The sequence below is a fragment of the Equus quagga genome, chromosome 2 (assembly GCF_021613505.1).
Source record: "Equus quagga isolate Etosha38 chromosome 2, UCLA_HA_Equagga_1.0, whole genome shotgun sequence".
NCBI lineage: Eukaryota > Metazoa > Chordata > Mammalia > Perissodactyla > Equidae > Equus > Equus quagga.
Window position 1 is genome coordinate 95,140,995 of NC_060268.1, and position 17,883 is coordinate 95,158,877.

The 17,883-nt window shown below is 48.0% G+C and overlaps 1 protein-coding gene across 4 annotated transcripts in view; it reads left to right on the top strand.

The window, feature by feature from the left end:
* Positions 1–17,883, top strand: part of ARNT2 (aryl hydrocarbon receptor nuclear translocator 2) — a 169,149-nt gene that overhangs the window by 20,332 nt on the left and 130,934 nt on the right. For 2 of the 4 annotated variants that reach the window (XM_046653232.1, XM_046653231.1), the window contains exon 2: positions 16,133–16,247. In XM_046653232.1, coding sequence (XP_046509188.1) covers positions 16,133–16,247 — 115 coding nt within the window. Of the gene's footprint in view, positions 1–864; positions 948–16,132; positions 16,248–17,883 lie in introns of those variants that run through there. The other 2 variants (XM_046653233.1, XM_046653237.1) reach the window with 2 other exon arrangements.

Consider the following 17,883-nt stretch of genomic DNA (forward strand, 5'->3'; position numbering starts at 1 on the left):
AGTGCTGGCCATGGAGACCCTGTGGCCTGCAAACCTAAGATATCTACTGCCTGACCCTTCACAGAAAAAGTGTGCCGACCTCCCGCTTACATGGTCCAGACTGAGGGGGACTTCCTGCTCGGGCCGGAGCCTCAGAGAAACGAAATGATGTCCCGTGAGGTCTCGGAGCCCCGGGCCGTCATCCACAACCTGAGGGTGTGGTCTCACCATCACTGAGGTCTCTCCAGCCAAGCTTTCCACGGGACAAGGAAACCCCAGCAGCCTCCTTCTGCGGCAGGGGCTCACCCACTGCTCCCTTCCAGTATTGGGGTCCTGGAGGAACTGGGCCATGAGGCCACATCCTATGTGGTCTGTAACACCAAAGAGCACAAAAGCAATCCCTTAATCACTGAAAAGAAAACAGATTTTAATGCCTTGTATGTAAACATTTTTACAATTTTTCATATTTTATATTTGTAGAGTAATTCACTGTTGAAAAGTGAGCACAAAACGTATTTGTCGGAAGATGGATGAATACATTCATCAAGGGGATATAGTCAACAAGGAAACCACTTTGTTACATAAAACTGTTTAAAGGGGATTTTCTATCTGCAATTTCCTTAATCAATTTCTTGTATAAACAGGGGGTGTGTTCACATTTTTTTTCCTTTTCAGGAAAGGCATTTTATAGAAAGAATTACATTTAAAGAAGGAGAAGGGTGTGTATCTTTTTGTTACAGTTCTACAAGATTTCTTGAACGGGAAGCTCTCTCCCTCCGTGAGCAGTGTGACACTGGGCATCCAGGGATGGGAGAATCACAAAGTCGCCTTTCTTTGGTGTACTCTCCATGCACAGCGGCCCTCACTGATGTTACCTTCATGCAGAGTCGATCACAGTACATGACGGCGCCGGGAAGGGAGCCGGAACGAAGTCTGGAGGGGCCTCGGGAAGAGGCGTTCTGGTGAAGGTGTGTGTTCGTTCGTGGTTTGTGTCAGGCGAGGCGAGCGTGGGCGGGAGTCAGGGATGTCACCGGGGCAGAGAAGGGTGACCAGAAAGCAACAGCTGGAGGGAATGGCTGCAGAGGAAATAGACAGTGAGGGGTGGAGAAGGAGGGGGCTCAGGAGAGGGGACACAGTGAGTGGAGCAGGGGATGGGGGTGGGGAGGGGGAAGGTGGAGAGGGAGAGGAGACGACAGGAGCAGGAGAGCGGGGGCGCCTAAGGGATGAGCCCTGGAGCTCAGGTTAGGTGAGGGAAAAAGTGTTAATTCAACAATGCTTTTCGTGGGTTTTCCTTCAGTCCTGGTGAGGAACGTGTCTGCTTCATGATTTATATGGGTCCTGGCACCAGAGGTAGTGACCTCTTTCCTTGTGGCCATGCTAGTGTCTGTGGTGTAGACTATGCTGTCTACACACCACTGCATGTTGTCGGGGTTGTTTGTCCTGCTCTCCTTCAAAGGTGTCCGTGTTTGATTGACAACCGCTGAGGCCACAGTATCTGTGAGTCTCAAGTCTGACTGACTTTGTTGCTCACTGGTTAAACGATGTTCACCGTGAACCCACCCATTCGCCACCTCCAGAGCTTTCTGGACTCTTCCCACATGCTGCCCCTCCTGATTTGGGTCGGCGGGCACCTCCCGTTCCTGTATGCAGCTCTCTGAACTTGCCCGTTGTGTCACTTGTCACACAGCTCCTTGTCCTTGGCTGTTTGCTGGTCCTCCTTCCCTGATCTTCTGGCTCCATCTTTCCTTCCTGTATATTCAGGGCCTAACACTGTGCCTGGCTCCTAGTAAGTGCTAGGTAAGGGTGAGAGGGAGGGGAGGCCCTGAGGAGTTCACGACCAGGCCAGGTTTCCGAATGGTAGAATAACTGCTCCCTTCTCTGTGGAGGGAAGTGGGCCTCTGCCTCCCATCGCCCAGGAGCACCAAGGCATCATGAGATGGGGAGGAGAGGCCCAGTGGGGCTCCCAGGAGGCACACGCACGCTCTTCTGGCCATTGTTATCCCTTGCCGCCACTTCTCAGCTGGTGGCACCATCTCCCCCGCCTGGATAACTAATTTTCCAGTATTTCTTTGCTGGAGTCTCACCGTCTCCATCTCTGTTATCCCATTTTGTCTTCTCTCATCTTGTCTGGCCTCGTCTCCCCGTTCTTTACACTTTCCTGAATATTTCAGGTTGTTTACCATCTACGTTTACTACTGCTCTAATCAGAAAGTGGTAGATATCACACAGCTGGGCACCAGGATAATGATGCTCCTCCCCGAGCCCGGCTGTGAGGGTGAATGAGGCCGCTGGCACCTTTCTTGAAACTCAGGAGTTCCATGAACTCATCTTCAGATCCTGCCCTCACCCTCCACCGCCCCCTTTCCCTTCCCTTGGGGATAAGTTTGCTCAGCTGTAGGTGGCTACACAATTTCACGACTGCCGGCTGCTGCTCCACTCCCCCGGCTCTGGATTCAGGTTCCCAAGGGGCCTGCCCACGGAGTCCAGCATCCTGGATCTGCTCCTTTACTTCTCAGTTCAATCACTTGCATCAAAGTATCGTGTTGTAAGTGTTAAAAACTTAGAGATTATATAAAATGATAAGTGGGAAGTAAAATTCATATCTAATCTTACCACTCAGATATTAGTTTTGTCCCCTTTGTAGTGTCTTTACCTTGAGTCACCCCCTCCCCCCCCACCCCGCCTGAGTCTTTCTCTGGAGGTGCATTCAATTAAATCAGTTGTATTAAGGGTGAATGACTGGGCATCAGACTATGTCTGTCTGCCATCGAGGCTGAAGCTGAATATCACCATCATTGGATGAAAATCTACATTTTAACAAAAAATAGGTTTTGTTACCATTTTATTATTATTTATTAATAGCAGGCACATTATCACAGTTTGACCTCTAGATCAGAAGCTGTCGTATCTGGGCACTGCCCGCTGCTGGATTGGCCCCATGCGCACGGGGCTGCTGTTGGTGACACTGAATAAACATTCATTTCCAACTGAGTTTGGTGGAGGAACCAGCTATGTTGGGGGTACTTCCCATTTCCCTAACATTTCCTTCTTTTCTTTGTTGTCTTAACTGTTTCTGGAATGCCGATGATTTACCGTAGATTATCTTGACGTCCTTGATTTTGAGGATTTCCTCCCTTGTGCATTTTGACGAACAAAGCTGACAACGTTGGTTATTAATTCATCCTTGTAAAGATATGAAAACTTCTAAATAAGACTTTTCCTTGAAAGATGCATGGCCTAAACAGAAATAAAAAAAATGTAAAAGTCCTAAAGGTTGTTTATTGTTATGAAGGCCAGTATACCCAACAATGCCACAAAGATATTAATTACAACATACTCTGATAATCTCTTTTATTCTGTATGTATTATTATTTATTGTCTTATACACATCTTAGTTGAAAAAACAGTCTTCCTCAAGGTAGTAAGCTAATGCATTCTCTCTTAGTATTTGTGTTATTCCTCCATTCCTTTTTACATTTAAATATTTAAAGAGTTCTCAATAATTGGTTTTGCACATAAAATTAATAGCTTTCACCATATGGCTATGGGTTATCACGCATTTTACTACTGCAATGATACATTTCTATTTATAAACCATCTGATTGGGAGAATTGAAACATATGTCATACATACAAGGAGATTTCCAATCTTAGTTTATGTAGAATGCCTATTTACATTTGAAAGTAAATACTCAGACTTGAACAGTAAGTTCGCATGACGTACCTAGTGTGTGGTGTTGGTGTTGATATACTGTAGATATAGATACCATGGTGACCTGTGTGATCATGTGGTCACGATCATGTTAGGGATGCGAGAAGTGATCCTGAAATAGGTATTCCACTGCTGGTCCTTCCAAAGGCCCAGGCATTCATTCAGAAGCCAAGGGCAAACAGTGGGTTTGGGGCAAATAAGGCGGCTGAAGCTGAACATGGATGGATCCCTGACAAATGTATATTTGCATAAAGATTTTGTATCTTGCTCTGTTAATTTACCCTTAGCATTTCTCTGTAACATTCTTCTTTGAAATCATGAGATTTAATGGCTGAGTGGTTTTCGTCTGTGTGGCTATTCCATAATTTATTAGCTCTTTTCTCTTTATGTCAGACATTTTAGTTCATTTGTTTGGTTCATTTCTGTTCGACCTCAAACTGTGTTTGGACAGTGACCGTGCATCTGAGTCATTCATTTTCTTCCTTTCCCATCGCATCCTTGGCCGCTGTGCCCGGGGCCTCTGCAGGAATCAAGAGCTGGCCTCTCCCCTTTCACGCAGGAAGGTTCTCACCTATTTGAAGGCGATTTCATCTCTGCTCTTGCCTCAGGGACTCTCCTCCAAGCAGAGAAGTTTTGTCTCATCAGCAGCTTCCCCTCCATGCAGCGTTTGAACTCCACCATCCCGTGGCCCTCTCTTGTATTTTTGAGTCTTGAGAATCAGCCCCCCTGGCAAGGTCTCCCCGATCAGCCCACACCCTGCGCTTTCTCCTGGGAGATCTGTCCTGCAGCATTGAAGACTCAGGCCGTCGGGGGCCACAGCCTGGTTTTAGCCGAGGTTCCCAGTACGACCTTCTCAGGGGCAGCCTGTCCCCTGACAGACCCTGATCCTTCCAATCCAAGTGTTCTGGCCTGTCTGCTGCGTGGCTGATGAAACCCACTTTCGTCTGATGGTCTCTGGCTGTGGGACTTGACTCAGGCCTGAGGCAGGTCGTGGGTGGATGTCGCATTGTGGTTAGATGCACAGGCCCTTGTTTGTCATCACGGAGGGGGGCCAGTTTGAGTGTGGAGTTCACCCTTATTCCCTTGCTCCAGAGCCCTAACCTCAGCAGTCACCTCCCTCCCTTTCTTCCGTTGGAATTACTGGTTCCCATCTCCTTGCTGGGTCTGTGTTTTTCACCCTTTTTATAAAGTCCAGGGCAGGGATGCTGGGACTTCAGCCAGCAGGGTGCGTGTGGACACTAATCTCGGAATACGGGTGCTGACACGCTCGTGGGCTCTTGGTGCAGCGCCCACCTTCCGAAGGGCACAGCGCATGCCCTCTCTGGCCTGGAGCCGGAGCTCTGCCTAAGCCAGCACCGTTAGCTGAGGTGAGAGGGCATCTCCCAGGCTGCCTGGGGATGAGTTCCAGTTCCCTAACGCCAGACCTGCCAGCCACCAGGAGTGACTCAGGCACACGCCAGGGCTTAGCATCCAGGTCCAAGAGGACCTGGCCTCTTCCTCCTTTTTTGGGCCCATTGGCCATCTCTTCCTGTGTCGGCCACCTCCTGCACTGCTGAGGGACTCCCGCCCAGCCTGCTTGTTGGATGAGGGCTGCCTGACACAGGATGCTCTAGCTAGCATCTTCTAAAGTCCAGCAAGGTCCTGGAGTCGAGTCTTCTGGCTCTCAGGCTATGATTTTTCTGTAGTGTGCCACAAAAATCCAAGCCCGTGGAGGTCCACTGGGGATCGTGTGCCCTGCCTCCCTTCCAGAAGTGGAAGGGACCCTCCCTCACCTGCGTGTAAGGAGGGACCCTGTCTAATCTCTCCCTGAAACGTTTTGCTAACAGTCTAGATATTTCAAATGTGTGTCGTGGTTGCACAAGAAACCCAAGTCACCGATTTTTTCAGGACCTAAGCAGTTAACGTTAGAAATTTTGCTGCAAATAAATTGATCAGTATGCAAGACAGTTGTCATGGCTGAATCATGGTCCACAGTTAAGGTAAACAGATCTGTGATGACATTTTCTGAGCGGAATACAAATGCGGCTCATTTCCTCCCAGAGGTTTCTGACATTTCTCCCACACGGATAACAGATTCTTCTAAGAAGGTATTGGTTGCAAGGAAGAAGGATCTTTGTTTGATCCCTCTGAAAAGGTAGGGCTGTGGTATTCAACGGGCTTTCTGTGAAAAGAATTATTTTATGAGAGAGAAAGATTGAGGAGAGCGTTTGTCCTGGTTTAGCACTCTTTGCTCACTCCTCTCCCACCCATGGAGAGACCCTTTTGGCTTTTTGTTTATTTAAATGATCATTGAAATAGTCTGTGTTTGTTGTATTGTGAAAGTTTGCATGTAATTAATTTTTTTTTAGTGCAAAGATCAAGGGATATTTTTCCTATTTAGATTCACTTGAAATAGTAGGGGGACAAAAATGCTTTTTTATTTCCTCATGTTCCTTTTAATCTGTGATGCTCTCAAGTTGCACATTTTCCCCCAGGTTTTCACTGCCTGTGCTGTATTATAGGAATTCTGCATAATATGTCTGCATTCGAAATGTGGAATGGTCTTTGGTTAGATGCTGCATCAGAAGCCAGATATGTTTTCTGTGTTACAAAGAAGCTTTGAAAATCCTTAGCTTGTACTGATGTTAAAATGAGCTGAAAACCTCATGGCCACTGTGTTGGGCCAGGCGGTCGGTCCCCTCGCCCCTGAGTGACGGGAAACAGCATTTCCTGGGGGATGTTTGCGTGTGGGGTCAGACTGCTGTGGATGGAAGTATTTCTGTCTGTTTGTGCATTTGTCATTGGTCACGGTCAGGGACCCTGAGCGGAGATCTACTCGCCAGGGTCATCTTTGGGGTGGGGGAGTAATTCTGCATCTTGTGGGGAGTTGCAGTTAGGGTAAAGGGCAGAAAGCTCCAGAGACTGGACATGGATGAGACTGGCCATGGACATGCTTCTCAAAGGGATGAATGAGTCTGCCCAGAAATCCAGGAGCAATTGAAGGAATGCATTTAGGAAAAGGGCACCTTTTTAACATGCTTCGTTCCCCCCAAACGTTTCTGCAGTCCCTTGCCAGAATAGCACAGGGTGGCCTCCTCCAGGAAGCCTTCTCAGATCCTCCCAGCCGTTCCCACAACACGGTATTCAGTCTCTCACGCAGCATGCAGCTCTCAGTGTGAAATTACCCGGCTCCGTTCTCCATCACACTCAGAGGCAGGATGGGGTCCTTTCAACTCGGACTGTCCAGCTTCTGCCACAGGTCCTGGCTCAAAATAAGAGCTTTTCAAATGCTGCTTGTAATTGAAACAGGGCTGCATTTTCTTCCAACGACCTCCGCAAAAGGAAGGGAATGTCCTGATTGACCCCATTTCTTAGCTGGAGAAAAAAATAGAGAAACAGAGTCACATGGTGATAAAGCTGGAACTAGAACCAGACACCTGTTGAGCACGTGGCCGTCTGAATAAAATGGACGGAGGAACGCTAGATGCTCGTGCCTCTCCTATGCTGCGGAATCCCCGGGTACCAAGCACACGGCATGGTAGTGTAAATATGCGGCCAACCCAACCATATTTTTCTTCCTCCTCCAGAAATTTTTTGCCCCGTGCTGTCTCAGTGTAGGAGGATCAGGTGACAAGGCTTTTTAGAATCTTCCCTTTCTGGGCTCTGACGGTGACACGTTGTGTATTTTGAGGCATTGACATCATCTCTTTCCTCCTGAGTGCCCTCTTTGCGGCTCCATCATTCAGGCCCTGTCGTCTTTCACCTGGACTGCTGTGACCGTCCTTCATTCACAGGAGAAGTACAGGTACAATAAGAATGAATCACCGGGGCCCTGACCTAGACTGGGTGGGGAAGGGATGGGCCAGGGACAGACTTCCTTGGGAAAGTGATGTTTGAGCTGAATCTGAGAGACTGTTAGCAGTTAACTTGGTAGAGAGAGGAAAGAGCTTTCTTGCCACAGTAGATAGCATGTGCAAAGGCCCTGAGGTGGGAGGAAACTTGATGTGTTCAAGAAACTGATAGGGCAGTGTGGCCAGAGCTGAAGAGGTGGGCAGTACCCTGACCACACAAAACTGGTTGATCGTGGCGGGGAACTCCACCTTTGTGCTGAGAGCAAAGAGATGCTGCTAGAGGATATGAGCAAGAGCCAGGCTGGTCAGATCTGGCTTCCATGTGGAGAATGAATGGGAGAGAGAAGAGGTGATGCAGGGAGACCAAGAGAGGTCCTGAGGTTGGCCAGCAGCAGAAGCAGAGGATGGAGAGAACTTCATGGGTAACGGTAGGACTCAGTGACTCGGTTTGGGGATCATCAACAGAGAAGTGATATTGAGGCCAAGTGCCTGGATGATGTCATCTGGGGGGAGAATAGATGGAGAGGAGGAAGCTCGAGATCTGGGGGAGGCGGGGGAGCTGGCAAAGGAGACTCAGAAGGTGGGAGGGATGTGGCACCTGGAGACCCAGGAGAGAAGCCCAAGATGAGGAAGTGGGGAGCTGCCTCCCACGACAAGGCGGGGGGCAGGGAAGGGGCTGTCTGCCTTCTCCAGATGTGGGCCCTGTGATGGGGCAGCTCTCTCGTGGGTGACGGGGCCGAAGTTCTGACTATGGAGGGCGGAAGGGAGAATGGGAGGAGGAGACCTCGAGGCGAGGCCCGCCGGGGAGCAGGTGACTTTGCACACATGGCAGAGCCTGCTTTCCAGGTGGATTGAAAGTTTGGGATGCGGGCGTCCCGTCGGGAGAACGTGCTCCTGTTCGTGCTTCTCTGGACGCCTCTCCCTTGTGTGCATTCAGCCCTCAGCCAAGTGGGGATCAGGGGAGGGCCACGGCTCTCCTTTCCCTTGAGCCCCTCGCCGGGGTCCGCTTGGGCTGGCCAGAGGGTGCTGGAGTCGGGGGCGGATGGATGGCTTGTCCAGCATTTTCCGGCTCCCTGCTGGCCTGTGTCAACCCTCCGAGGGCCGTGTGGGGCTGTGGGGCCCCAGGGCTGGTATGGGCGCATGTGCACCTGCCCAGGTGGAGCTTTCAGGGACGAGAGCGTGTTGTCAGCGAGGGAGGAGCTGTGTCCCTATCAGGTCCAGGGCGGGGTGTGTGCACACGTGTGTGTGTGTGTGTGTGTGTGCATGTGAAGCCCTGTGGGGACATGGTGGGTGTGGAGGTTGGGCACTGTTCTCAGCGCTTCACTGACACCAACTTCCTGAGTCCTCAGAAGAGCCTCCGGAGGTGCTTCCTGTTCTTGTGCCCATTTTATAGGCAGAAGACTGAGGCCCAGGGGTGTTAAATTGTTTGCTCCAGGGTTGTGTAAACACACACACACACACACACACACACACACACATAATGTCTGCTTTAGGAAACCTTCTTTTCTTGGGGGAAAGTAAAATGGGAGAAGGAAAATGACTTCTTCCAGGTGTCTTCAATCAGCCATCTTCCTTAGTCCCCGCAGTAACTGTGGGTGATGTGGGTGTTCTCCTGGTTTTATAGACGAGGGATCTGAGGCTTGGGGAGCAGAAGCAGCTTACCCAGGACCCCACAGCTGGATGGAGTGACTCCAGAGCACGCACATTCCCTGCACAGCACACGGCTTCCATCTGGGGCTCTGGTTGAGAATGTCGGCCCGGGGAGGGTCTGCTGGCCGCCTCGCCTCTGCCTGAGCACCAGGAGGGGCCGTGAGGGGCGGGCGCCCTACAGAGTAGCCCACCCTGCCGCTTCTCCAGCCCCAGCCTGGGGCAGGGCTCTGACCTCTCTCTGCCCAAGTTCCCTAGTCTGTGAAATGGGTTGACTTGATGCCGATCTCGTGAGACGGATGTAAGGCACAGGTGAAGGGCTCGAACACAGCACCCAATGTGTCTTATTATGTTTATACAAAAATACTGTAAATATTTTATATAAGATTTTATTGTCATTATTAAGCCAATCCATTCTATTGTGAGACACTTTTGTTATTGAAAGGGTTCCCCTTCCTTTGTCTCATTCACTCATTGCTTCTAGTTCTCCGGCTATGTATGTTTCTACTGTGTTTTCCATGTGAAACCTTTAAAAATATTTATTATTCTACTTGTGATCATTAAATTAACACATCATTAGATTAACGTTAAATTTACACACGTTCATTGGAAAAAGACTTAGTACATTCAAACACAGAATGAGCTTTTAGCAAAAAATAAAACTCACCTATAATTCCTGTCACAGAAATAGCCAAGTTTAACATGTTGGTGTTTGTATATCTGCCCTCCGGCCTTTTTCTGTGCATGTAATAAATACACACACACACACACACGCGCGTGCACACATTCTCAGGACCGTCCGGTGACGCACAGGAAATTGTATGTCTCTTGATGCAGGCTGCTGAGTTTTCCTCCGGAAAAGCTGGGCTTGTCTGCGCCCCGGGGCAGGGTGACAGTGGCCACATGCTCACCCGGGAGGCATTTGAGGTGACTTGTTCTCTGCACGGATCAGTGGTCAGCATCCGCTTTTTTTCCTTTCAGAGTAAAATTCAGAAACCCCAGAGCGAATCAACAATGTGCTTACAGGGCTGCCTCCTGTCTAAAGCCTCCTGTGGAGGCTTCTCTGCTCTGTTTGAGGAGGCCGCATCTCAGAGACCCTCCCCTTGGACCTGGCGAGTGGCCTTCCTCCGGCCACCTTTCCTGGTGGACGTCACAGGAGCTTTGCTCTCGTATATTTGAGTCATATAGAGAAGTTTCCAGATTTGGGGAGCGGGCGGTCACTTTCGTAAGGAAAGCTGCAGCTGACCACGTTGGGGGATGTGGACAGATGACAGAGGAGAGAGACCTGTTTTCTGTGTTTTTTGTTTGAATGTATTAAGGGGTGGCTCCTAAAAGACATCAGAGAAAACTTTAACCTTTAAAGTGAATTTTAGTCTCATTGATTGCATCTTCCATTTGGTTTATTTGGTATCTAAAACGCTATTTAGTTACCATAATGGCATTTGGTAAAATGAGACATCTGTTCCTTAAAAAGCTTAAAAAACTAGGGATAGAAGCAGAGTTTGACATCACAAAGCACATGCGTCTTAAGGCAGCAGGTCGTTCCAGTCTACTTCAGCGACCGAGCAAGGCTGTTGACCATCGCCATAATCATAATTTTTATTGTGTTTTAGTGGTTTTTCCCCCCTGGGCACTATGCTTGGCTCTTTACATATATTATCTCTAATTTTTAAAATGACCCTTCAAAGCAGGTCATTATGACATTTTGACTTAGATGGCCCAGTCCCTCTTCTTGCCAAGAAGTGTTTGAGTTGCGATTTGAAACCAGGTATGTTTGACTGCCAAGCTCCATGGTCTTTCCGTTACCCAATTGTAGGTCATTATTACTGAATATTGTTTTCAAAGTTCTGGCCAATGAAATAAGACATGAAAAAGAAATTAAATGTTTAACTATTTGAAATGAGAAAATAGTATTGTTATTTGTAGTCCATAGGATTTGTAAACTTAGAAAATTCAGAAGAATTAATGAAAAATTGTTAGAACAAATAAAAAAATTTGGTGAAATGTCAGGACACACGATAATGGCCCTAGAAACTCTTTAACCAGGCATGCAAATTTTACACAGAACAGCGAAGGGGGGAGGGCAAGACCTACCTTAACTGCTGGTCACATCAGTTGACAGCACTTATGACAGAGTTATTGCGACACAATTGTCTTCATAGCGACTAACCAGTCAGAAAATAATGTCACAATATCACATCATTGTAACAACACAAAGCACCTAGAAATAAGCTGAATGAGAAACTTTGGGGACCTATATGATGAAAATGAAAACCTTTATTGAGCTAAAGAGGACTTTTGAGTAAATTATAAGCACATGTCAGTTCTTGGGTGAAAATTCTAAATATTTCAAAAATGTTGCTTTTCCCCAAAATTAACTTGTAGGTTCAAGATAATACAATTAATTCCCAATGGAGGTTAAATTTTGTATCTTAATCAAATTATTCTAAATTTAAATGGAAGAATAAGCCAGAAAGAAGAACAAAGATAATTCTTAAAGCTAGGAGTAGTGAGAGAAACTTTCATCACTAATTATGTTCCAGTGGGGTGATACCAGAGCAAGTATAGATAACCAGATAATTGACAAAGAAATTGATATTCTAGAAACAGACTCCTTTTTATGTATGAATAGAAGATAGGATAGAGGGAGCATCAAAAAATCTTTACAAGGGTCTGTCCCCGTGGCCTATAGTGGTTCAGTTTGGTGCTCTCCGCTTCAGCAGTCCTGGTTCGGTTCTCCAGTGTGGACCTACCCCACTCATTGGTGCCCATGCTGTGGCGGTGACCCATATACAAAATAGAGGAAGATTAGCACAAAATAGAGGAAAATGTTAGCTCAGGGTGAATCTTCCTCAGCAAAAAACAAACAAAAAAACAAAAAAAACAAAAACAGAACAAACAACTTTATGATGAAAAAGAAGGACTCCTGAATGAATGAGGTTGGGGCAATTGATCTTTAATTCTGCTATGGACGGAATTATGTCTCCCCAAAATTCCTGCATTGAAGCCCTAACCCCAAATGTGACTGTATTTGGGGATGAGGCCTTTACAGGAGTAATTAAGGTGAAATGGGGTCATAAGAGTGGTGCCCTAGGATTGGTGGCCTTATAAGGAGAGAAAATGTGAGCACATGGAGAGAAGGCGGCTGTCTGTGAGCCAGGAAGAGGCTTCCTGCCAGGATCTGAATGGGCTGGCACCTCCATGCTGGATTTCCCAGACCCAAAACTGAGAGAAAATAAATTCCTGTTGTGTAAGCCACCCACTGTGTGGTATTTTGTTACGGCAGCCTGAGCTGACCAATACATCTTCTTAAAATTCCACCTCTTAAAGCTTTCTCTAGTATTAAAAAATCTTTCAACCTGAGAAGCAAGCAACAGATTGGAACAATATTGGAAAGCTATTCAGAAAATATCACAAAGCTCTCTTGTCTTTATTATAAAAGGATATCGGTCAAATAGATGAGAAGGAGGCTCTGAATCTTGGCAGAGAAACGGGCACAAGGTGTACAAATGCAGCTTGCAAAAGAAGAAATAAAACTGAGATGGGACAAGCCTTCTTAAGGGGCACTTTCTGTCGCCACTGCAGGTGGTGAACCACGTCTTTCTGTCATTGCTTGTGACCCATATGAGCCTCTCATTTTCACACTATGTTGATTTATTTGCATATAAGTCTCACTTGTCCCCTCCCCTTGTCCCATAGTGCACTGGCTTTGTAACACAGGCAGGTCACATGTAAAGACTGTGGCTCTCTCAGCGTATCCGCCACGTCACCCGCATGAAGTGTGCGACTTCTCCATGGTAGAAGCTGCTAGTGTCCACCTGTCGTCTGGCACCCAGCTCAGAGAGCCCCAGGATGTGCCTGGTGGGGTCTGGTGGAGGCAGGCTGGTTGTGGGCCTGCCTCACAAAGCTGGCCCTTTCGCTGGGCGGACGACACTTAACCATGGGGAACAGCCAGGGGAGCAGCATCAGACGTGACATCAAGACTGGCTTGCCCCAGCCTGGCCCCGGGTCGACTCTCAGCACCTGTGCAAAGTCACTTCATCCCTTTCTCCTTACATCCCTCCTCCATCCATGTGAGCAAGGGACCAGACTTTCATTGTTCCCCAACCCTTGCCCCGTAGCCAAGGTGCTATGCAGCTTTAATTTCTGTAACTTGTATTACAAAAACAATTGATATTTTGGGGTTCCCAAAATAAAGTTGAACAAATATTGTTTTTCCCTGACTACGCATTGCCTTCCATTTGTCACTTCCTTCTTCCCATGTCCCTGCTCTGAGCAGGAGGGAATTGGGACAGGGGAAGGCAGGGACCTTTCGAGGTTTGCAGACTGTGACTGAGATCTCTTCCAGCCTGACATTTCCTCATCTCGAAGGAGGGAGGGAGCTGTTGGCTTTCAAATGCTTAAACTAGTGTCGCGTGGAACGTTAGCTGTGCAGAGAGTAAATTTTAACAGTTTCCACGATTAGAGCCCTTTATGATATGCTGGGTTGACCAAAGTTAGACAAACTTCCTCATTTGGGGCTGCTCAGTATGTCGTTAGTGGACATTGGGATCTCCAAGAGAGGGGCTGAGTGTGTGGTGTAGGGGAGAAAGACATTTCCTCTCCCCAAATGGGGGTTCGTCTGGCCGGAGAACGAATTAAATTCACATGAGACAGAATAGCAAGAGAAAATTAAACAAAGCTTTATGAGGAACCATGGCCCGGGGCCTTTCTTCCCGAAGGAAGAAAGGGCACTGAAGAAGTGGGGTGCACAGAATGGTTATATACCCGCAAACAGGGTGTTTTACATGTGATTGAAATGTCCCTCCCACAATAGTCACAAGATTGCCCTGTCGGCACAGGGCTTGATGGACACAGCAGGTAGTGGTCTGCTGTCTCAGAAGGTGTAGCTGGAGGCAAGTCGATTGTCTGGAGCTGGGTGGTCACAGGTGAGCTCAGCAATCAGTTCCTAGCCTAAAGAAAGATGCTTAATCCTTAAAGAAATGCCAAAGTTGGGAGGGGGAGGGAAGTTAGTTACAGGAGGTTACCAGACTAGCACAATAAAATGCAGATTGAAGTCCTTGCCTTTGGTATTGATTAAGAGTTTTTAGAGAGAAGGTCATCTCCTTTCTTCTTCCTGGTACAGAGAGGGAGGCAACTTTTATAGATAGAGATTTACCTTACAAATGTAAACGTGTCCTAACAAAGAGCAAGTTCCATTCCTCAGAGCCTCCTTCCCTGTCCCAGTTTATCAAAAGCAATCAGCCTCAAATAATCCTGATGCCAAAGAGACATATCTTGGGGTGGCCAATTCCAGGTCCCTACAGTGGTTTTTCCCTAACTTGTTAGGCTACAGGACGCTTTTCTTGGAGAACCTTCAGGGCCTGTTGCTCTCTGGGGCTCATTTTGGCAGGTGGTGACTTCTGTTGCCATCCATGTTTGCGCTAGCCATGATCTACCCTTTGTTTTGGGACTTAATGTACTTGACATGCGTTAGCCTTCATTTCAGAAAAAAAATACAGATGTCTTATCAGACGCAGGCAGATGATAAGGTCCTGAGGTCATCACTGTTAATACGGTCTCGTGGTCACAAATGCAGCACAGTAATTGTCTAAAGGGAGAGCATTACTTTAAGAAAGGGATTTTTTCTTGAGTCCTTTTTAATGCGTATCTTGGATAAAAACAGAAACTGTAGAAGCTCTCAAATTTTTGTGAAGATAGTGGAGTAGCTAAATTAAGATTTTGTTTATTATTGTAAAATTCTTCAAAAATTTGAGTGGAATAGTTCAAGTTGGCCTTAGAATGTGTTTATTAAACACACTGTCTTTGGATGTAACTGTGGGGCAGCTGTCAGATGCTGCGTGGTTTCTGGAAGGAGGCAGAGAGCAGAAACCTGCACCATCTGAGCACCACCGACATCCCTGGGCATTTGTTCCCGATTCCCATATTTACCCCAAACTGTCTTTTTGAAATATGTCTTTGTAGACTGTTGCTTTGCCTTCGGCCCTGGGGAAAAGTGGCTCTGAGAAAGGCGAGCTCTGTGCAAGTCTTTCCCCAAGAACAATAAACAGAATCGTGGAGGCCACTCCAGTACTGATCTTGCCATTTGATGGTCTGAGGACAGGGTGTCCGAGGTCAGGAACCCCCACAAAGTGGGAAGGAGAAACTCAGTACCTGTGTACTTTCTTTGACGTTAGGGATGTGTAACATTGCCTTTACAAGCTTCCAAACATGTCTAGCTCATAAGGAATAATATACGTGATAATGATGCCCAGGAAAGATACTCCTGTCTAGTAACAGACCTTCTTATTCTTTAAATTAGTGTTTGTTCCTGGAAAGGCCTGGCTGTGGAGAGCCAGGGCACTTTGGACAGGAGCCCACACTGGCTCCCTGTGAGGCCTGGGTTGATGCCTTTAAGGCCCCTGGACCTCACTGAGCTCATCATGAATGGAGTGGCCCACAGGGCTCTGTATGCAGGGTGCTCAGGGCAAATTTAGGCGGGGAGCAGCCTTTCTGCTTGAACACAAATGCCCAGGATGAGCGCAGAGCGTCGGCGGCCCCTGCTGCAGGGGATTGACTCTCCTGACTCTAACTGGGTTTTCTCCGTGTGGGTACCAGCAGTGGGGACCAGCAGTGGCTCTTTCCCTTAGGCTTTAGCCATGTGCCTGGATTCCTGGACATTGTACCTGCCTGCAGGTGACCAGGAGATGGGAGTCCCTTCTGAAAGCTGCTAAGCTATACTGTTTTTTACCCTCTAAACTAAATATGGGTGCACTGCCCAGGGGTATCCTGTTCCAGAGGAGAAAGGCAGAGCCCAGAGGGGAAGGGCTCACCTGAGTCAGGTAGTGACAATGGCAGGGCAGCCCCGGGACCCAAGTCCTTGGGCTCTCCTCCCAGGAAGTGCCCTCAGTACCATTGGACAATTTTCTTGCTTGTTCCTGGCATTTCTGGCATTGACAGAACCTCTCGTCTTTGCTGAATTCCAGAGATGGCTTCAGACATCCCCGGATCAGTGGCGTTGCCCGTTGCCCCCATGGCGGCCAGTGGCCAGGTGAGGATGGCTGGGGCCATGCCTGCCCGTGGAGGAAAGCGGCGTTCCGGGTAAGCGACCTCGGCGTTTCCAGGAATTGGGCCTAATACATGTTGAGCAACAACACTCTTGACCTGTTAGGAAAATATCGTCCCTCCTCCTCCTGGAGAATAAAGCTCAGCAGTTTGCATCCTGTTTAGAATTTGCAAGATGCCTAACTATGCATGTGATTTGCCTCTAAGTGTTTCAGGCCTCGGCACCCAGCTGGGGACTTCTGTTTGCTTGTCCTCGTGGTGGGAACACGCTCTGTGATCCTGCTGGGCCGCGCTTGGGCCTGTCTCCAGGGGAGGGGAGGGTGGGGCTCACCATCCCCAGCCTGGGCTCTGATTGCACCCCACCCCCAACACCGCCCTTTCTTAGGGCTGCCCGGCTTTGTTGGGCCATGTGCAGGAATTCCTTTCAAAGGATAGGCTCTAGCCCAGCACCTAAAGGCTGGGCAGCCTGCATTGTTTGCTGCCCCACGAGGAAAGTTATTATAGTGATAAGTTCTGGTGGGACCAGAAAGACCATCGCTCTTGAGCTGATGGAACCAAAAACCGCATCTCCTCATGATGCATAGTGTCGGTAGCCATGCATAGACCCGAAAAACCAACCAAGAAAAATTCCCATAGGAGAAACATCACTGACGTTCTCAGACTCAGTGTATCACCCAACCCCTTTCCCCCATTGAACCAATTTTATTTTCAATGAAATAGTTGATAAAGTTTCTCATGGAGTAGAATCAATTTGTCCTATTAAGGTGATTTCTGATAGCACAGGGCTCCCCTGGGACACAGGTATCCATTGATGGCGGAACACGCTTCTCATAGCCCCAGGCCTGCAGGGCAGGCGTGGGTGTAGGTGGTCCAGCGTCAGAACCTGAGACTTTCTCTCAACCAGTGTGATTCTTCAAGGGGGTGGGGAGGGGTGCAGGTACACTTCAGGAGCTGGAATGGAGTGTGGGTAGGATGAAAAAGTGTATTCAGCATTATAATTTTAGATTGTAGGAAGACTGTCCTGTGTGTAGTGCAGTCTTTAAAGGAGGAGCAAAGAGTTTGACAATTATTGAGAGAGTTAAAAAGGCTGAGAGGGGCCAGCCCCATGGCAAGTTCGTGGTTAAGTTCGCACACTCTGCTTTGGCAGCCTGGCATTTGCAGGTTCAGATCCTGGGCGCAGACCTACACACCACTCGTCAGCCATGCTGTGGCAGTGTCCCACACACAAAGTAGAGAAAGATTGGCACAACTGCTAGCTCAGGGACAATCTTCTTTAAGCAAAAAGAGGAAGATTGGCAACAGATCATTGTTGCCACTCTTCCTGACCAAAAAAAAAACGAAAAAAGAAAAAAAAAGGCTGAGAAACTGAACTCACTGATTACGCCAGTTTTCCCTTGATTCAGTGCACTCACTCCCAAGGCACGGATGCAACCACTTCTCCATCACAGCTGCCATCATCTTTACAGCGGGACCAGCAGAGCTGTTGGAACAGAGTTGGTGCCTGGGGCAAAATGCCTCAGAACAACTTTGTAATAAAGAAGCAGCCGGCTTCTGGGACTTAGTGCAAACACAGCCCTCTTATTTTAACCGCTATTCTTGCTAACCAGCCACTATGCTCAATGGAGTCTGGGTTGCTAAAGGAGCGCATTGCTGACCACATATCAACCTACTG